This window comes from Zophobas morio, unplaced genomic scaffold (assembly GCF_036711695.1).
Source record: "Zophobas morio isolate AGI-343-1 ecotype UQ-CSIRO unplaced genomic scaffold, CSIRO_AGI_Zmor_V1 ptg000041l, whole genome shotgun sequence".
Classification (NCBI taxonomy): domain Eukaryota; kingdom Metazoa; phylum Arthropoda; class Insecta; order Coleoptera; family Tenebrionidae; genus Zophobas; species Zophobas morio.
Window position 1 is genome coordinate 2,323,626 of NW_026972146.1, and position 22,217 is coordinate 2,345,842.

Below are 22,217 nucleotides of genomic sequence, written 5' to 3' on the forward strand. Positions count from 1 at the left end.
TCTCATAAGAAAACAAATCAGATTTCAAAGACCTAAAAACTGTTTCCACTTTTCAGTAATTTAGTTCAGCTCGTGGAAGCTCCGAGCCATAAATTTCTATTTGACTACGCTCTTGGTTAACTCTGCATTCGAGGGGATTTTCCTGAGCAAATTTCAGTTACGTATCACACTAGTTATGCTTCCATAAGTTCGAGCAGCTGTAAATTTGCACCAGTTTTAGCGCTTCTAGTAAAACAAAACGTATCCCATTTTTGGAGTTTGAAGCGCAAATCCGCCCTTCCACGACCACGACACATTTTTTCAAGATCGACAGGTCCGTGTGCCGGTTGTGCGCCGACCGGGTCCGATAATGTTTCGGTTTGGGCCCTGGTTATCCCGTTAGCATCTGCTATGAAATATTGATTACCGTTCGCTATGTGAATGTTCAATGATCCATGGTAAAGTGAGGAATGTGTTAATAAATCAGGCCGGTCCGGCACCGTAATCTCCGGATGTCTATGCGAACTTAGACGACGGTAAAGACGTTGTTGCTGCGGTTTCCTTCCATTAATCACCCGACGTTGGATTGTCAACGAGATCAGGTTGTGTCAGCTTCTTCGACTTGCTGATGTTTCGCGCAACTGAAATTATTTTCAGGCGACAAAAACCCGAAATAACATGTTCTTTTTTCAAGATAAAAATAGCGTCGGTCGTGTCGAACAAAGCTGTTGTGCATTCCTCCCTGATTGTCAGTTTGTAATTTCAGCTTCGAGACGCGCTTAAGAAATTGCAAGCCGAATGAGCTTTTAAGAAAAACTAACGATTTATGAAACTGAATTAAATTTCATTGTACATGTTGTTGTTCTCGTTGCATAATGAAATGTGTCGTGATGAGACAATTTTGCGGTCGTTCCTGAAAATGATCAAAACAAGCAACAATCTGTGCCGCTTACGTGCTTTCTTTCATAGACGGTTATTGCTGAACGTTTTACAGAAATGAGAAAATTAAATCCTCACCGAGAAAGAGTGCTAACTCAATTAGAGAACAAAGACGCTCAATCTCGAACATACTCTAACCCGTCGATTTTCAGCACGTGCAAGAAGCACCCTGCGTTAATTCCGTGGAATTAAGCGCGCTTATTTTCCGAAACAAACGGAAAGCCAAGCCAAGGAACGTCCCTCCGGAAATACGGGCCGTGCTTCCGGTTGGCGACCGTCCCGTCTTCCGGCCGGTCGGTCTAATGCATTCACCGACCGAACCGAAAACGAGATTCCCGATCCGTCTTTGTTCCTAGTTAACAAACCGATCGTCCGTTCGCATAACATTTTTCCGAACGAAGAAAAATGATGGCCGCCGGAAATCTCCCCATCGAATCGGTAAATGAGGGATATTTGCTCGACGTTAAAGGTACTGTCGTGCCGTAAATAAATCAGGATCAGCTGATCCGTTCCGTAAATAGTGGAGCAGCGAGGGCGGAATTGACGGATGGCTCGGCCACTTGCTATTCAATGCCCGGATCGTCCATCCAGGACCTGTTTTGCATATATGCGATATGGATCGCGCTCCGGTTGATTTATAGGCGACGTCGCTGCCTGTTTGATTACCTGTATTAATATTAATGCCGTGTTTGTCACGTGCGCTCGGGGGGCGGCGCAAGACGCCGCCACCGCGGAAAGGTAGATTACCGGCACGTGGGAGGGATCCGTCATCGTTGCCAAAAATGGCTGTTTTAGCCGACCAGTTTTTCCACTTGCTTTGACTCTCGAGAGTTAATCCTACCGACTCTCCACCACGTCCGTCATCGAAACACAGCCCGCGGTTGTAGTTGAAAAGGGTCATAAATTCGCTTTGACTTCCGCTAATACCACACCGGGGTAGGCCGCGGCCCGTCGTCCACCCTAATTGAGTTTTATAAGTCGTCCAAGATTGCCCCAGGCGCACTCAGACGCACCATTAAATGATATAATACAGTGTAAGGATTATTTAGTAAGCCTCTGTCTCGGCGGAATGCGCCTTCGAAGTGATTTATCGTCCACTAGCCGAGGTTAGGCGTCGACTCGTATTCATCATCTGTCTAATTTTCTAGACTATTGCGGCGGGTTCGCGGCTTAACCAGACGAAATATGAAGTGCGAAACGAACGCCGAGACAAAAGAACGGATATGCAAACAAGTTCCGCGAGAAGTGGAAGGGTTGCACAAAAAAACGAGATTTATCTCGGCGATTATTTTGTTTATCTTTGTGAATTACGCTTCTTTCCAAATTAAAGTCGCGGCGGCTGTGACGGGGGCCGGTCGCGACTTTCCCGCACGTCCGCGGGCTGAGAAACGCGTACGCGTTCAGCCGCTACCGCGTACGAATAACTGCAGCCGCAGCCGCCCGAGATGCAACTTTAAAGCGGAATTACCCTATCGGAGAGAAATTGACCCACAATACGAAAGGTTATGACGGTCGCGCGCACTTTTGCTGTCACCGAGACCTGGGGCGTCGCACTCGGTGCAGTTTAGCCGGTCGTAATTGCGGGCCCTATCGATTATTCCCGGCCCTTTTTTTGTAGTTGCGGCAACGGCACCCCAACAGCTATCGCCCGATCTTTAACTCCCTCACCTTCCTCGCGTTTTATTTGTTTCTGCTATTCATCCGCGATCGTTTAACAGATAGCGACATGGATTAGCAACAGTAATGAAGCTAAAGCAAACTGGAATGCAGGAATGAAAGCGTCATAGCAAACATATTAAATTAGTCCTGCGAAGGAACGGAGCGAAGGGTGAAGGGGCGCGAGGGTTTTGCCGCTAATTAATTACAGACACATATCTCCGAGAGGAACGGTATTAGTACCTGCAGATAAGAGAACGAGCGACGAAAACGTTTATGGCCGTCACAAAAGGACTAATCAGGATGAATTAAATCCATCGGGTTCAGGAGTTAAATGGAGTTTGGTTTTTTGCCGGACCGGTCGAGACAAGATTTTGTGTAATTGCGACACATATACAAAAACAAAGTACGAAAAGACGGGGTATAATTAGCTATATTTGCACCGTGACCTAATATTAAACCCGTTATATTGCTGTATTTGATGTAAAGAGTCGTAAAGCAATAATCTTCCCGTCAATCTTTCCATTAAAAGCGCAGATTAATTTTTATAGTCGCGTTACAATATTCACAATAAAATGCTAAAATTAACCCCGAAAAGGTCACAATATCGCTTCGAGTTACCCTATCCCCAAACCAATAACGTTTACGATTAATGATCGAACAGGCGACGCGGAAATAACGTGGTGAAAAAACATAAGCAGCAATTTCGGGCTCAGAGGTGACAAGACGATCGACTTGATAATAAATTAATCTTCGCACCGCTGCTCGATTTTCCGGGCGCTTTTTAACCAGCCCCGTAGCTACGGGGGGGCAAGAGGGGGCTGAGCCCCCCCTAGCAGTTGTGGTTGCCCCCTCTGGAAGACTTATACATTATAAATTTCAAATTAGTAATAAAATTTCAATATAATGTCGATTGCCGAAGCATATTAACTGGCCCCACCCGCCCCACCTTTATTTTCGTACAGGGTATATTATTTGGCAATATCACCTTACCGTTGATGTTGACCGCATAAAACAATATTATATGGATTTTCTAAGAATTGAGCTTTTATTGAAATGGACAAAAAATAGACAAAAAATTCTGAGATGTAGATCTCGATGAGCTTAATCAAAAAACATAAGGTCTTGATGGTCCCAGACCAAGATTTTTCAAAAATTCGGTTCCAAAGTCGACATTTCAAAATTTCTGAAAAATTACATTTCTTTTGGCGGCTCTGGAAAAATTGTACGAATTTTCGAAAAAATAAAACCAAAAAAAAAACATTTGGAGATCGAAATCAATAAAAAGATCTCTTCTGCTAGTTTTCGAAAATGCGTGGGAAAAGTCAAATTTTTTTTATAGATTTTCAAAAACTGAGCTTTTGTTGAAATTGGCTGAAAATCTACAAAAAATTCTGAGATGTAGATCTCGACGAGTTTAGTCAAAAAACATAATGTCGGTTTCCAAGTCGAATTTTAAAAATTTCTCAAAAATTATACTCCTATTTGTTTTGACGATTCTAGAAAAATTTTACAAATTTTCGATCAAATAAAACCAAAAACAACATCTGAAGATTGAAATAAATAAAAGAATGACTTTTGGTAATTTTTGGAAATGCTAAGAAAAGACAAAATTTATTTAGTTTTCAAAAATTGAGCTTTTGTTAGAGTTGACAAAAAATTCTGAAATATAGATCTCGATGAGCTTAATCGAAAAACATGTTCATGCTCCCGGAGCAAAATTTACGAAATATTGGGTTCTACCTAAAATTTCTAAAAAATCTCAAAAGTGACTTAAAAAAAAGTTATTTCTTTATGCGATTGTGGAAAAATTCGACGAAATGTCAAAAAAATAAAACCAAAAATAACATCTGTAGATCGAAATCAATAAAGAGATCCCTTTTGCTAATTTTCGAAGATGCTTGGGAAAAGTCAAAAAATGTATATGGATTTTCAAAAATTGAGCTTTTGTTGAAATTAACAAAAAATCAACAAAAAATTCCGAGATGTAGATCTCGATGAGCTTAATCCAAAAACATAAGGTCTTGATGGTCCCAGACCAAGATTTTCGAAAAATTCGGTTTCAAAGTCGACATTTCAAAATTTCTCAAAAATTACATTTCTTTTGGCGGCTTTGGAAAAATTGTACAAATTTTCGAGAAAATAAAACCAAAAACAACATTTGGAGATCGAAATCGATAAAGAGATCCCTTTTGCTAATTTTCGAAAACGGTTGGGAAAAGTCATAAACATTTTATAGTATTTTTATATAAATTTAGCTTTTGTTGAAGTTGACTAAAAATCCACAAAAAAATCTGAAATGTTGATCTCGACGAGCTCAATCAAAAAACACAAGGTCTAGATGGTCCCAGATCAAGATTTTCGAAACATTCGGTTTCAAAGTTCAAAAATTACATTTCGTTTGGCGATTGCTGAAAAATTTTACGACTTTTCAACCAAATAAAACCAAAAACAACATCTGGAGATCGAAATCAATAAAGGAATCCCTTTTGGTAATCTCGAACGTGCTTGAAAAAAGTCAAAAATTTGATACAGGTTTTCAAAAATTGCCATATTTCTTCCGTCGATTCTGGAAAAATTGTAAGAATTTTCAAAGAAATTGAATCCAAAACGATTTTTGGAAATCGAGATGAACAAAGGAGTCTCTTTTGATAATTTTTAAAAATGCTTGGGAAAAGTCAAAAATTTTATATGGGTTTTCAAAAATTGAACTTTCGTAAAAGTTGACAAAAAATTCTGAAATATAGATTTGGACGAGCTTAAAAAAACATGACAGGTTCATGGTTCCGGGTCAAAATTTTCGAAATACTCGGTTTCGAGCTCGAATTTTCAAAATTTCTCAAAAATTACCATATTTCTTTTGGCGATTGTGGAAAAATTGTACGCATTTTCGAAAAAACAACCAAAAACAACATCTGGAGATCGAAATCAATAAAGGAATCCCTTTTGGTAATCTCGAACGTGCTTGAAAAAAAGTCAAAAATTTGACACAGGTTCTCAAAAATTGCCATATTTCTCCCGTCGATTCTGGGAAAAAAGTTAGAATTTTCAAAAAAATTGAATCCAAAACGATTTCTGGAAATCGAGATGAACAAAGGAATCTCTTTTGGTAATTTTCGAAAATGCTTGGGAAAAGCCAAAAATTTTATATGGGTTTTCAAAAATTGAACTTTCGTAAAAGTTGACAAAAAATTCTGAAATATTGATTTCGACGAGCTTAAAAAAACATGACAGGTTCAAGGTTCCGGATCAAAATTTTCGAAATACTCGGTTTCGAGCTGGAATTTTCAAAATTTCTCAAAAATTACCATATTTCTTTTGGCGATTATGGAAAAATTGTACGAATTTTCGAAAAAACAACCAAAAACAACATCTGGAGATCGAAATCAATAAAGGAATCCCTTTTGGTAATTTCGAATGTGGTTGAAAAAAGTCAAAAATTTGATACAGGTTCTCAAAAATTGCCATTTTTCTTCCGTCGATTCTGCAAAAAATGTAAGAATTTTCAAAAAAATTGAATCCAAAACGATTTTTGGAAGAAATCGAGATGAACAAAGGAATTCTTTTGGTAATTTTCGAAAATGCTTGGGAAAAGTCAAAAATTTTATATGGGTTTCCAAAAATTGAGCTTTTGTTAAAGTTGACAAAAAATTCTGAAATACACATCTCGACGAGTTTAAAAAAACATGAGGAGTTCATGGTTCCGTACCAAAATTTTCGAAATATTTGGTTTCGAAGTCGGAATTTTAAAATATGTACTAAACATGCAAAAAAATAAACTCAAACAAATTGGATGTTACCTATATGGTCACTACACAAATTTTTGGATGCAGTACAGCTGTTTGTGAATCTACATTCTCTGTTTTAACCAGCAAGTACCGTACTAATTTTTTGGACTTCGACAGGTTTTTACGAAAATTTAGCGTGAAAAATCGACGTTTCCAATTATTTTAATGATCTTTCAAATATAAAAACTCAGAAAAAATAAAGTAGTTATCTGAGTGTATTATTAAAATATAAATATTTACATGAAGCCCCCTCTGTCGACAAACTTGCCCCCCCCTGAATAAGTTTTCTAGCTACGGGTCTGTTTTTAACCTATCTTTTGTAGAGCGTTCACCTTGCGTCAATACATTGTACAGTGTAGATCGCTAGTCAAAACGGTGAACAAAGTCGGACCCTGGGTTGACCCCGTCCCAGATATAATTCGCGTCATTTCTCCAACCACACAAACGAATACGTTTATTTAAATTTCCGAGAGGAATTCGATTTAATGCGTCCCATCGCATACGAAGAGCTCATTAAAGCGGGGACTTTGCGGCGTCGTCCGTACCAATTTGCGCATGTGTGCGCTATTAATCCCTGCGGTTGCATTACCGTTACATCCCTCAGTTATTGCCACATTACGACCTAATGCTAAATGTTTTAGATACCTACAGACTATCCGTAAACCGAGTGCGAAATTATGTAGGAAATCCAGACGGAGGTACGTGCCGGGTTGCGAAACGCCGCAAAATAAATATCCAGAGGTGGAAATTCCTTTTTTCTCATAGGCGATGTTTAATATCGGGTGAAGTGGCGACCTTTTCGTCGAGATGAGTGTAATTGATCGGATTCGGGAAAACGGCCCTTTGGGGGTTCATTAGGACCCATAAAGCAAACTCATGACGTGATTTTTTTCTAACGCGATTAGACTCCCGCAGCGCACAATATGCACGGGTACGACGACTCAAATCCGTAAAAAGCCAAACCGCCTCGCTCCGATCGCTCTTTAATGAGGTCCGCACTTCACCGTTTTCGAGTAGTGTTTTACGACGCCGAACGCACACTCCTCGAAGCGCATTCGAATTCAATTTCGTGGAGTGCCAGACGGAACAGATGCATCGGCATGATTTATTGGAAGTTAAAAAGTCATTTAAGTATCATTACGGGCACATTGTTACCTCAATTTGACGTCTGCTGGTATTGAAAGCGGTATCTTATCGTAGTCGCAATAATTCTCGCCACCTGAAGCTCCACAGGTGAATTATGGATCGGCTCGCGAAATAAAACTGTTGTAGTGGAAGCGAGTGTAGTCCGAGGGGGACCGGGACGAAATAAAATAACTTAAAATACGCGAAAATTTATATGCAAATATGCTGTTGTACTTTGCAGCATTATTTGTTTGCATTATTCATTAGGGCGAAGAATTATCGAACCTCGACGCGAAAATCCCCGGTTAAAAATGGATTTGCCGGGGAGGATACGTGGAGGGAGGCAGAGTTGATCTTTTTCTAAGTTTGTGCGAAAATTTATACAATTCGTTTCACTCCTTCATGTTGTGTTTGTTCGCGCCCGCGATTAACACACTACGTTACGACAAATGCTCACCTGTGTCGCTCCGTGTAAAAACACGTATATAACTTTCGCAACTTACAACTTTGTGGCACTTCTCGACGCGAAGTGCGCCGTAAACTTCCGACATGTGTTCAAATTTTATTCTTAAATATATTATTCAGCGCCCCATCCCGCTCTAAATTTTCGAGCAGCTCCACCGGAAAATAAATTATTAAAACAAAGAAAAGCAAAAAAACATTTAAAGAGCGCTTTTGAATATTTTATCGAACTTGGCTGGCTCGTCGTTGCGAAAAAAGTTAATTCTCGCCGCTCGCGTACAACCTCCTTCTGGCCCAAATGGATCCCAAGACTTCTCTAATGTCAAAATTAGCGAGTTAATGAAGTGGGTTCCTAATTGCGTCGAGGCAGGATGTTCAATTTTCAGCCTGGAAAATGTCGCTTATCTGCTCTTTTTTAAAATATAAAATAATCTCGCGCTTGTATTACTCGAGGGCCCTTGTCCCGGCTCTCGCAGAATGAATTTCGTTTCGTGTTAATTATATGAAAAACATCAGACGCGGGCCCTTAATTAGACACATTCCGGTACGAACGTCGTTAAAATTAATCACCCCACGTGGAGTTTTAATGCGACTTAATATGGCGCCGATGGCTAATCGCCCGACACCGCATAAGCTCGAATTTTACGTACAACAAACACGGGGGGATTATGAAAGAGCGTACATCAAGCTGGCTTTGAAGTCGTAGGTGCATCAGCCCCGTAGCTAGAAAACTTATTCAGGGGGGGCAAGTTTGTCGACAGAGGGGGCTTCATGTAAATATTTATATTTTAATAATACACTCAGATAACTACTTTATTTTTTCTGAGTTTTTATATTTGAAAGAGCATTAAAATAACTGGAGACGTCGATTTTTTACGCTAAATTTTCGTAAAAACCTGTCGAAGTCCAAAAAATTAGTACGGTACTTGGTTAAAATGCTGGTTAAAACAGAGAATGTAGATTCACAAACAGCTGTACTGCATCCAAAAATTTGTGTAGTGACCATATAGGTAACATCCAATTTGTTTGAGTTTATTTTTTTGCATGTTTAGTACATATTTTAAAAATCCGACTTCGAAACCAAATATTTCGAAAATTTTGGTACGGAACCATGAACTCGTCATGTTTTTTTAAACTCGTCGAGATGTGTATTTCAGAATTTTTTGTCAACTTTAACAAAAGCTCAATTTTTGGAAACCCATATAAAATTTTTGACTTTTCCCAAGCATTTTCGAAAATTACCAAAAGAATTCCTTTGTTCATCTCGATTTCTTCCAAAAATCGTTTTGGATTCAATTTTTTTGAAAATTCTTACATTTTTTGCAGAATCGACGGAAGAAAAATGGCAATTTTTGAGAACCTGTATCAAATTTTTGACTTTTTTCAAGCACATTCGAAATTACCAAAAGGGATTCCTTTATTGATTTCGATCTCCAGATGTTGTTTTTGGTTGTTTTTTCGAAAATTCGTACAATTTTTCCATAATCGCCAAAAGAAATATGGTAATTTTTGAGAAATTTTGAAAATTCCAGCTCGAAACCGAGTATTTCGAAAATTTTGATCCGGAACCATGAACCTGTCATGTTTTTTTAAGCTCGTCGAAATCTATATTTCAGAATTTTTTGTCAACTTTTACGAAAGTTCAATTTTTGAAAACCCATATAAAATTTTTGACTTTTCCCAAGCATTTTTAAAAATTATCAAAAGAGACTCCTTTGTTCATCTCGATTTCCAAAAATCGTTTTGGATTCAATTTTTTTGAAAATTCTTACAATTTTTCCAGAATCGACGGAAGAAATATGGCAATTTTTGAAAACCTGTATCAAATTTTTGACTTTTTTCAAGCACGTTCGAGATTACCAAAAGGGATTCCTTTATTGATTTCGATCTCCAGATGTTGTTTTTGGTTTTATTTGGTTGAAAAGTCGTAAAATTTTTCAGCAATCGCCAAACGAAATGTAATTTTTGAACTTTGAAACCGAATGTTTCGAAAATCTTGATCTGGGACCATCTAGACCTTGTGTTTTTTGATTGAGCTCGTCGAGATCAACATTTCAGATTTTTTTGTGGATTTTTAGTCAACTTTAACAAAAGCTAAATTTTTGAAAATCTATAAAATGTTTATGACTTTTCCCAACCGTTTTCGAAAATTAGCAAAAGGGATCTCTTTATCGATTTCGATCTCCAAATGTTTTTGGTTTTATTTTCTCGAAAATTTGTACAATTTTTCCAAAGCCGCCAAAAGAAATGTAATTTTTGAGAAATTTTGAAATGTCGACTTTGAAACCGAATTTTTCGAAAATCTTGGTCTGGGACCATCAAGACCTTATGTTTTTGGATTAAGCTCATCGAGATCTACATCTCGCAATTTTTTGTTGATTTTTTGTTAATTTCAACAAAAGCTCAATTTTTGAAAATCCATATACATTTTTTGACTTTTCCCAAGCATCTTCGAAAATTAGCAAAAGGGATCTCTTTATTGATTTCGATCTACAGATGTTATTTTTGGTTTTATTTTTTTGATATTTCGTCGAATTTTTCCACAATCGCATAAAGAAATAACTTTTTTTTAAGTCACTTTTGAGATTTTTTAGAAATTTTAGGTAGAACCCAATATTTCGTAAATTTTGCTCCGGGAGCATGAACATGTTTTTCGATTAAGCTCATCGAGATCTATATTTCAGAATTTTTTGTCAACTCTAACAAAAGCTCTATTTTTGAAAACTAAATAAATTTTGACTTTTCTTAGCATTTCCAAAAATTACCGAAAGTCATTCTTTTATTTATTTCAATCTTCAGATGTTGTTTTTGGTTTTATTTGATCGAAAATTTGTAAAATTTTTCTAGAATCGTCAAAAGAAATAGGAGTATAATTTTTGAGAAATTTTAAAAATTCGACTTGGAAACCGAATAGCAGCAAGACCTTATGTTTTTTGACTAAAGTCGTCGAGATCTACATCTCAGAATTTTTTGTAGATTTTCAGCCAATTTCAACAAAAGCTCAATTTTTGAAAATCTATAAAAAAAATTTGACTTTTCCCACGCATTTTCGAAAACTAGCAGAAGGGATCTTTTTATTGATTTCGATCTCCAAATGTTTTTTTTTTGGTCTTATTTTTTCGAAAATTTGTACAATTTTTCCAGAGCCGCCAAAAGAAATGTAATTTTTCAGAAATTTTGAAATGTCGACTTTGGAACCGAATTTTTGAAAAATCTTGGTCTGGGACCATCAAGACCTTATGTTTTTTGATTAAGCTCATCGAGATCTACATCTCAGAATTTTTTGTCTATTTTTTGTCCATTTCAATAAAAACTCAATTCTTAGAAAATCCATATAATATTTTTGACTTTTCTCAAGTACCTACATAGTAGGCTATGGAATAAAATGTGACATGTTCATTTTTTTTTTGCGGTCAACATCAACGGTAAGGTGATATTGCCAAATAATAACGACCCTGTACGAAAATAAAGGTGGGGCGGGTGGGGCCAGTTAATATGCTTCGGCAATCGGCATTATATTGAAATTTTATTACTAATTTGAAATTTATAATGTATAAGTCTTCCAGGGGGGGCAACCACAACTGCTAGGGGGGGCTCAGCCCCCTCTTGCCCCCCCGTAGCTACGGGGCTGAGGTGCATTCGGACGTTTCCAATCGCGCTATTTTTACTTTTTGGTAGGGAGTGTTGTGGTGGCCCCGCTGGATTTTCCAAAACACAGTTGATATATTTTTTGTTGTAAATCTACGTCCGCTCCGGAGAGGTGTCCGCCTGCATTAATCTCGCGCTCCGGCGAATTTATTTTTTCAGCTCGCCGAGATTCCCCGGAACTATGCAACAATTTCGCCGGTAATGATCTTGAGGCGCAACTGCACCGAGATAACATTGACGCGACGCATCGGATTCCGCTTATCACGACCAATCCGGGGACCATAACGCGGATTAGTTCCGGACTGCCTGCAACTATCCAGACGACGAACAATCCAATTAGGAAAAGTATGCGAGAAGTTCGCTGCTGGTGACGTTTCTCGCAATGAGGGTCGTAACTTCTTAATAACGGCCAAATGAATACGTAAACATGCGAACGTTTACGGCCGTTCCGGGTCTTTGCGTGCTTTGTTCCGGGGACGAGCGATTTTTTGGGCGAAGACAGCCCGAGATTTGGGACAAAGCGGAGTCTTGCGCAACACAAAAAACGAACCGTAGTTTTAGTAGAAAATTAATAAATATAGAGATTTCGGGATTTCATCAGGATTTCAGTCAACCCCCCCCCCCCCCACGTCGATCCGCGTCGAACCCGGCCGCCGCCGCCAATTTTCTCGAATTTTCCCTACACGTGTTCTGCGGAAGCCCCGCACTGAATAGAAATTATACAACGATTCAGCACTGAAAGCGTATTAAGTCCCGCCGAATGGGTTTTTAGGCTAGGAGGTTTTCACAATTGGTGAAATCGTTCAACTAAAATTTATCGTCGTGTTTTTTCGTCGTGTCCGCCAAAAAGCGCTCCGCTTTTATTCCCGTTTTGTTTTATTTCTTGTCGGCTTGTTTGCGCATACATTATTCCGAATTCGCACTTCGTATTTTAGCTTAGCCACTCCGGCCGTACGGAATTAAGCAGATGAGCAGTCGCGGTCACGACTAATTACGTTCTTATCGAAGTCGTTCGCTGGAAAATGCAAATTCGAGACGGTCTCTACAAGCCGATGAATTCGTAAACGGTCGTGCGTTATTTTAATTGTTTCGTCGCGACGGAGCGGAGTATCGATGCGATTTTACGGCCGGATTTGGGGAGTTGCTTCAACTATTCAACAATTTCGAGCGATTTAGTGTGACTGGGATCCGGGGATTTCGACTAAACCTCGCCAGAGTGCATCGGAATAATATTGACGAACTGGTTCAATCAAAGTTATCGAACTCAAATAGCGCCTCGCCTAGACGGGGATAATTAAGACAATGGACTTTTTTAATAATGTTAAGAGCTTGCAGGGGGAGACTGATCTTGTTTAGGTTCCCTTGGGACGAATGAAACTACTACAACTAGGTAGAGGTTGTGCTTATGTGGATACAACATAAACAAATCCTGCCAAAGCCGTGCCGTTCCGGAAAGCTCCGGTCGATCTGAACTGCTGCATTTTTTTATCTGCAGACAAATCCGGCAAAGGAATTGCATAATACATTTGAGAATCGTACAAGCAATTCGAGGAAATGGCTGCGAGATCATAGACGCCGAGTTTGTTATTCATGATACTACTTCGGGACACATAAAGGAATTTAAGTCTAAGTAGTTCGTGGAGCTGTAAAAATCACTTTTGTTAAGAGTAAATCAAGGATTCATTTTAGCCCCGGTATTGTTCACCAGATGAATATGCGCGAATAAATAATAATAACGCAAAACCCTGTTAACGCTCAAACCGAAAAAATCCGGGCAAATTAATTTGTGCGTTAGCGGAATGCCTGATTCATGTTATGTACAATCGTACGCAAATGTTTTGAGCCTATGGGCGGATCATTTTTGCCGGCCGTCACCGAAGGAGGCGGTACAAATCGTCCAAGGGCAGAATTTGTAGGTAGGCTCAAACTACAACGAAATTTACGTGTTGACCAAATTCTTACTCTGAATTAGTTTTAATTTTATAAATACGCTATCTAAAATCTTCAGAATATGATGAGTCTCTTCTTGTGATTTACCATTCCATTTATATTTTTTGGATTTGTTTATACATACAGGGTGACTCAAGTTTTCGATTTTTTTACTTTCCCATTTTCTGATTTTTCAAATTTGCGGTATTTTGAATTTTCGAGTTTTCGGTTTTTCCGTTTTTCGATTTGTTGATTTTTCTGTTGGTCAGTTTTTAGACTTGCAATTTTTTTGCATTTTTCGATTACATTTTACTTTCCGATTTTTTTGATTTTTGAATTTTCGATTTTACGTTTTTGATTCTTCGATTTCCGATTTTTCAATTTTCCGGTTTTTTAATTCTTCTATTCTCGATTTTTCGATTTTCCATTAATCATTAAATTTTTCGATTTTTCGGTTTTTTTATTTTTCGACCTTCGATTTTTCAATTTTCGAGTATTCGATTTTCCATTTTCTGATTTTACGATTTTTCGATTTGCGATTTTTCGATTTTCGTTTTTCCGATTTTGTGGTTTTTCGATTTTTCTGTTTGTTTCGGTTTTTATGGTTCTGCGATTTGTTTTATTTTTCCATTTTTCGATTATTTTACTTTCCGATAGTTTGATTTTTGAATTTTTGGTTTTTTCATTTTTCGATTTGGGATTTTTCAATTTTTCAGTTTTTTAATTTTTCCAGTCTCGATATTTCGATTTTCGATTTTTCAGATTTGTGGATTTGTGTCCGTTTTTTCGATTTTTAGAATATTGATTAATCGAATTTTTGATTTTTGAGCATTTCGATTTTTCCATTTTTAGATATTTTTCGATTCTTTTTAATTTTTCGTGAATTTCCGGTTTTTCGATCGACCTACGTATTATATTCATTGAATTTTCGATTTTCGGTTTTTCCATTTTTAGATTTTCGATTTTTCAGTTTTGTATTTTCAGATTTTCGGTTTTTCCCATATCTGATTCATCAAATTTTCGATTTTTCGGTTTTTCGATTTTTCGATATTTGATTTTCGAATTTTCGATTGTTCAGTTTTCCATTCTTCAGCTTTTAGACTTCAATTTTTTTACTTTTCGATTTTCCGAATTTTCGAGTTTCAATTTTCAGATTTTTGATTTTTCGATTTTCCTTTTTAAATCTTTGAACTTTTCGGTTTTGATTTTTCGAATTTTTGATTTTTAATTTTTCCGTTCTTCGATTTTTAGACTTCAATTTTCTTTCTTTTAAATTTTTCGATATTCTATTTTCCGCTTTTCAGAATTTTCGATTTTCAGTTTTCAGACTTTCGACCATTAGAATTTTGGATATTTCGGTTTTATGATTTTTCGATTTTTAGAAAATTTGAGTAGTCGAATTTTCGATTTTTCAATTCATCGATTTTTCTATGTTCAATTTTTCAATTTAAATTTTGCGATTTTCAATTTGTCCATTGTCGATTTTTAGAATTTTCGGTTTTTCAATTTTTCCATTCTCACCTTTTAGACTTTAATTTTGTTTCTCTCCGATTTTTTGGTTTTCGATTTTCCAATTTTCAGAATTTCCAAGTTTCTTTATTCAGATTTTCGATTGTCCACTTTTGCGATTTTAGATTTTTCGAATTTTTGTTTTTCCAATTTTTTGCTTTTTCGATTTTTCTGTTCGTTTCAGTTTTTAGGCTTTGCAATTTTTTCTACTTTATATATTTTGATTATTTTAATTTCCGATTTTTTTTAATTTTTGTTTTTGATTTTTTTAATTTTCAGTATTACAAATTTTTTACTTTCCGATTTTTTTGATTTTTGAATTTTCGATTTTACGTTTTTGATTCTTCGATTTCCGATTTTTCAATTTTCCGGTTTTTTAATTATTCTATTCTCGATTTTTCGATTTTCCATTAATCATTAAATTTTTCGATTTTTTGGTTTTTTTATTTTTCGACCTTCGATTTTTCAATTTTCGAATATTCGATTTTCCATTTTCTGATTTTACGATTTTTCGATTTGCGATTTTTCGATTTTCGTTTTTCCGATTTTGTGGTTTTTCGAATTTTCTGTTTGTTTCGGTTTTTATGGTTCTGCGATTTGTTTTATTTTTCCATTTTTCGATTATTTTACTTTCCGATAGTTTGATTTTTGAATTTTTGGTTTTTTCATTTTTCGATTTGGGATTTTTCAATTTTTCAGTTTTTAATTTTTCCAGTCTCGATATTTCTATTTTCGATTTTTCAGATTTGTGGATTTGTGTCCGTTTTTTCGATTTTTAGAATATCGGTTAATCGAATTTTCGATTTTTGAGCATTTCGATTTTTCCATTTTTAGATATTTTTCGATTCTTTTTAATTTTTCGATTTTTCTGTTCGTCAGTTTTAGACTTTGCAATTTTTACTTTTACCCTTTTCTATTATTTTAGTTTCGGATTATTCGATTTTTGAATTTTCGTTTTTTTTTTCATTTTTCGAATTCCGATTTTTTAATTTTTCGATTTTTCGGTTTTTTAATTTGTCGATTCTCGATATTTCGATTTTCGATTTTCCACTTTATGATTTTACGAGTTTTCGATTTTTCTGTTCGTCACTTTTTAGGCTTTGAAATTTGTTTACTTTTCGGTTTTTGAATTGTCGACTTTTAGAGTTTTCAATATTATGAATTTTCGAATTTTCTGTTTTCCTATTTTTCGATTTTTGAATTTTCCATTTTTCGGTTTTTTGATTTTTCAATTTTCGGTTTTTCAATCTTGCAAATTTCCGATTTTTCAGATTTGTGAATTTCCGGTTTTTCGATCGACCTACGTATTATATTCATTGAATTTTCGATTTTCGGTTTTTCCATTTTTAGATTTTCGATTTTTCAGTTTTGTATTTTCAGATTTTCGGTTTTTCCCATATCTGATTCATCAAATTTTCGATTTTTCGGCTTAACGATTTTTCGATATTTGATTTTCGAATTTTCGATTGTTCAGTTTTCCATTCTTCAGCTTTTAGGCTTCAATTTTTTTACTTTTCGATTTTCCGAATTTTCGAGTTTCAATTTTCAGATTTTTGATTTTTCGATTTTCCTTTTTAAATCTTTGAACTTTTCGGTTTTGATTTTTCGAATTTTTGGTTTTTAATTTTTCCATTCTTCGATTTTTAGACTTCGATTTTCTTTCTTTTAAATTTTTCGATATTCTATTTTCCGCTTTTCAGAATTTTCGATTTTCAGTTTTCAGACTTTCGACCATTAGAATTTTGGATATTTCGGTTTTATGATTTTTCGATTTTTAGAAAATTTGAGTAGTCGAATTTTCGATTTTTCAATTCATCGATTTTTCTATGTTCAATTTTTCAATTTAAATTTTGCGATTTTCAATTTGTCCATTGTCGATTTTTAGAATTTTCGGTTTTTCAATTTTTCCATTCTCACCTTTTAGACTTCAATTTTGTTTCTCTCCGATTTTTTGGTTTTCGATTTTCCAATTTTCAGAATTTCCAAGTTTCTTTATTCAGATTTTCGATTTTCCACTTTTGCGATTTTAGATTTTTCGAATTTTTGTTTTTCCAATTTTTTGCTTTTTCGATTTTTCTGTTCGTTTCAGTTTTTAGGCTTTGCAATTTTTTCTACTTTATATATTTTGATTATTTTAATTTCCGATTTTTTTTAATTTTTGTTTTTGATTTTTTTAATTTTCAGTATTACAAATTTTTGACTTTTCGATTTTTTGGTTTTTCCGTTTTTCAATTTTCGATTTTTGAGGTTTGTGAATTTCCACTTTTCGATCGACCTCGGTATTTGATTCATTCAATTTTCGATTTTTTGGTTATCCATTTTTAGATTTTCGATTTTTACGATTTTCTGTTTTTTGCATTAGTGAATTTCAGTTTTTCCGATTTTCGATTTGCCGCATATTTGATTAATCAAATTTTCGAAAAAGTTACCATGCTTACAAAAATTTTAAAACATCTACACTATTTCAAAGTATTCAGTTTTGCTATTCTTGATTTCTTCAATAAAACAAATTGACTCAGTCATTAACTTTTTTGAGACACCCTGTATAACCAAATCTAAAAAAATATTAATGCAGTGATAAATGACAAGTATAAAAAATCATCATATTTTATGCATTTAAGATATGATTTATTCTGCAAAATTTTGAGGTGACGTCATAAATTTTTTAGAGGGGATAAGCAAATATATTTTAATAAAAAATGTATCATGTTTATCATGACTTTAAAACATCTGCAAGATTTCAGTTTTATAGTTTTTCTTTTCTTTTTTCAACTTTAATTTTTCAATTTCTCAGTTTTTCTACTTCCAAGTTTTTTCGAATTTTAAAATATTCATATCCTCAATTTTAAAATTCTTAATTTTTATTTTTCATTTTAACGATTTTTTAATGTGTATTTTTTTGGTTTTATTTCAGAATTTTTCGTTTTTTAATTTGTGTTCATTCAGTTTTTCAAATTTTCAATCTTTAGATTTCTCAATGATTCGATTTTGCGATTTCTTTAATTTTCAATATTTTGATTTTAAAATACTTCGTCTTTAGATTTTGCACTTTTTCGATATTTATGTTCCTCAATTTTTAGTCTTTCTATTTTTCAATTTTTCGTTTCTTTAATGTTGATTTATCAAAATGTCCTTCATTTTATGCTTTTTCTTTTTTTCATTTTTGATTTTTCCATTTTAAAATTTTGCAATTTTTCAAGTTTTTTGCTTCAAAAATAAAAAAATCAAAAAACTAAAAAATCAGCAAAATCAAAAAAACGAAAAAGTGGAAAATCGAAAAACTGAAGGAACCAGAAATTGAAACATTGGAAAACTAAATATCGATTTTTCAAATTTTCGTTTCCACACTTTCATTTTTCCGATTTTTTTTATTTTCATCGTCTCGATTTTATATCGCAATTTTTCGTTTTTCCATTCCTCCATTTTTTCAAATTTGCTTTCGTCTTGCAATTCGCCAAATTTTGAATCTTTGATTTTTTATTTTTTACATTTTTCGGTTTTGCAATTTTCGTCTCCTCAATTTTAAGTCCTTCACTTTTACTTTTCATTTTCGCGAGTCTTTAATTTTTATTTTGTCAATTCTATATCAAAATTTTTCGTGTTTTCATTTCCTTTGTTTTTTCAATTTATAGTTCTTCGTTTATTCAAATTTTTTTATTTTCAATCTTCGGATTTCTCAGTGATTCGATTTTTGGACTTTTTCAATTCTTAAGATTCTCAGAATTTTTATTCTTCCTATTTGTTAATTTTTGGCTTCTTAAATTTTTAGATTTTTCGAAGTTTTCTTTGTTCCGTACTTTTCGTTTTAACATTTTTGATTCTTCAATTTTAAAACTTTGCAATTTTTCAAGTTTTTTGATTCGAAAAGTTGAAAAATTAAAAAAGTCAAAAATTCAAAATCGAATAACTAAAAATCCGGAAAAAATTGATAAATCGAAACACTAAAAATCGATTTTTCTATTTTCTATGTATCATGTTTATCATGACTTTAAAACATCTGCAAGATTTCAAAGTATTCGATTTTGCAAATTCAAAATTAAATTGCAAAATATTGTTTTATAATTTTGATTTTTTTTCCAAAAATCTGGACGTTTCGGAAAATTCAACACGGAGTCATAAACTACATGTGTAGGACTATGTTACTGTATACAATTTAAAACACATTTACTATGCATAAATTTGAAGTGACGTCATCACATTATTGGTGGGGATGATCAGACAAATTTAATAATTTTGCGACATTTATGAAAAAAATATCAGTTAACAAAAATGGCACGTTTTTATTATTATGCCAGTTACATGTCACTCAACGACAATATCGTTTTTTTTTTTTAAAGAGTATTTTATTTGAAAAAGTGATGAAATTTTTGATACGGAACGATTGGTCGAAAGATGTTAGAAAGCAAAATAATTCATGTCCGGACCATCGTTACTCACGAACGAAAGTGACCATTATTTTATGGGAACAACTACCTGCGAAATCTTCTCCGACAAATTCGAGAGAACTGGCGTGAGCCACAAATATTTCTTACCAAATGTAACTACTGTCCGTCCCGTTATTGTCAATAAAATTTTATAGAGTAAAATGTAAATTTCGTTGTAGTGCGATTGTACACAGCAGTGTGGCGTAAACTTTCCTTCCGAGCCTACCTACCAATTTATACTAACGTATTAATTACTGGCATCTGCCTCGAACTCCTATTTAAGACATCATCATAAATTCCGCCGACATACGGCAACACGGCGACATCATTACCCCCACAAATGAAACGCTAATATTTGCCCCAACCCCAATCAGCCATCATACATCACCCCTCAACACCGCGTTGACATTTCCACCTGCGATAAGTTAAAGCAGATGCCGAAACCGCGACGTTTCCTTAAGACAACTTGTACGAAACAGCCATAACTCAGCTCCCGCCCGGGCGAAATGATGGATTTTTTACTGATTTATACGTTTTGGCGAAGTTATAATTTCATGCCGCGGGTGATTTATGCACGACGCCGACTCCAACACGTGGAAATTCGCAAAAGAGGGTTTTCGGACGTACCTTGAACCGCCGCCCACATCACCAGGTCGGCGTGCCTGGTGTAGGTGGCCTCGCCGGCCTCGGCGCAGAGGTCGCCGATGAACGGCGAGATGAGTCCGGAGTGCGGCAGGACGACGGTGTAGTCCATGGTGTAGTTGGTCCTGCCGAGGTCCTCCTCCGGGGTGCGGATCGTGCTCGGGTTCTTCTGGCGGAGCTTCGACATGGCGTCGGAGGAGATGAACGACTCCTTCTCGAAGTGGAAGATGAAGCACACGACCTGGTACTGGCTCTGGCCGCGCTCCTCCTCGCCGAGGATGAGGGCTTTAAGGATTTGCACTTCCTGCAAATGCACAAAACATTATAATTAATAGAGTGACGTCACTCGTCAAAAATGACGCCGCTTTTGACGCAGTCCCAACGTGCCGTTCGCTCGCGCAACATGTAGGGTATAAGTAGATTCGTGCTTTTTCCGTTTCGTCCCTTCGACCCCTCTAATACCTGCCACGTTCGTCCGTATCCTGGCATTTGCATTCGCGTCAGGCCCATTGTGGAGATGGCCGTCGGCCCGAACACGCCATAATTCTAGGGATTCGAAGTAACAGAAGTAGGATTAATAGAGAGAAACACTTCTGGCCGTTGAGCCCGATTTTGCCCAACGCGGAGTGGTTTTAATCCCCCCGGCAGGGATCGTTTCGAAAACACATTCTTAATAGAGGCTGTATTGTGCGGTCGCGCCAAGGTTAAATCCTCGCCATGGTAATGAGTTTTATTGTTGTGGGTCGGTTCGTACAATGCGTGTTAATTCTGGGCCCCCTGGGGGAAAAAGACGCTTCAATTAACTAATGGAGGACATCAAAGTGTCGTGATGGGCTTTGTTTTAAGAGAACTAATATGGATTTAGGCGGGAGGAGTGAGGAGTTTTGATGGAGTTTTTATATTCGCTTCGCAACAAGCTGGGGTAAAACAAAGAAAAGATAAAACACACTCGAGTGTAAAATTAATATTGAAATGGGAAAGTTAGACGGGATGGAAGTTTTATCCTGCGAAACGTTGCCGTTTTATTACTATCAGCAATTAACGTCGGATTTCCCTTTCGGACAGGCGATGACGTCACGATTAAAAATTGAGCGCGCTGTATATAGTGCGTCTGGCGTCCACCTTAGTAAACAAATATTTGTAACGCAATTCAACGTTGGACGTGAAAAATGAATCAGCAGAATTCTAGGGCGAGTAAATATGAAAGTGTCCGTAAAAGACATGTTTATTCATGTCCACAGAACAAATGGGTTTTTTGTGTAGTCGTTCAACGTCAGGAGTCTTGACACGCCGCCCCACCCGTGAAAGTCGCCGTCAAAGTTTCAGTTTTTAATTTACCCATTACTCCGATCATGAAAGAGTTCACAATACAAAAAAACAGGGCAAACTTTAAACGAAGTTTGTTAATTTGGCCTGAAAATTGCTGCAAACATTAATTTAACTACCTGAAACGAAAAAGTTAAACTTTGTTATTTCAAAAACCCCGAATGGTAATTATTATCCTATTTAATTCGGCTTGCCGTGCCTTCAACGACAAATAAAAAACTTCTCCACGTTAATTCGTTCGAGCTCCTATCAACTTACGACAAACGAGACGCAAATGAAAAGTTTTCACCTAATCCATTTAGGAGTTATCCTGACCGCATTGCCGTGATATCCCGACTGTAATCCTTTTAGTGTAGACTTTCGTCAGAGCGTAAATAATTAAAGGAAGTTCCACCCCGATATTGTAAGTGAATTGATGAATAATTTATATTTCTTAATAAAATTTCGGGACGGAAAAAACCGCCCCTAGACCTAATATAATCTCCCAGAGGTTATGTAACGATTATTGCCAGTGGAACTGTAATATTTGCCTGCCACCTCCGACCGCGCCGTAAAATTTTATACCGTCATAGTTATGAAAAATTCCTCGATCAATAGATATCCACTCGGAAAGCGTTTTGTCCACGTTTATGTCGCCGACACATCATGCATTTTGCACGATTTTAAAATCGACTTCGAACTAATTTTTTGCTAGGCAAGCACACTGCGCCTCCCTAAATACTACAGCCGCACTTTATTACAAAAGTTTAATTGCACCCATTCACGTCCTCGTTCCGTGAAATTTATGCTA

The 22,217-nt window shown here is 35.9% G+C and overlaps 1 protein-coding gene across 1 annotated transcript in view; it reads right to left on the reverse strand.

Moving 5' to 3' along the window:
• Positions 1–22,217, reverse strand: part of LOC135141040 (out at first protein) — a 268,832-nt gene that overhangs the window by 81,143 nt on the left and 165,472 nt on the right. The window contains exon 3 of the mRNA XM_064071872.1: positions 20,087–20,405. Within this exon, the coding sequence (XP_063927942.1) occupies positions 20,087–20,405 (319 nt within the window). The remainder of the gene's footprint in view (positions 1–20,086; positions 20,406–22,217) is intronic.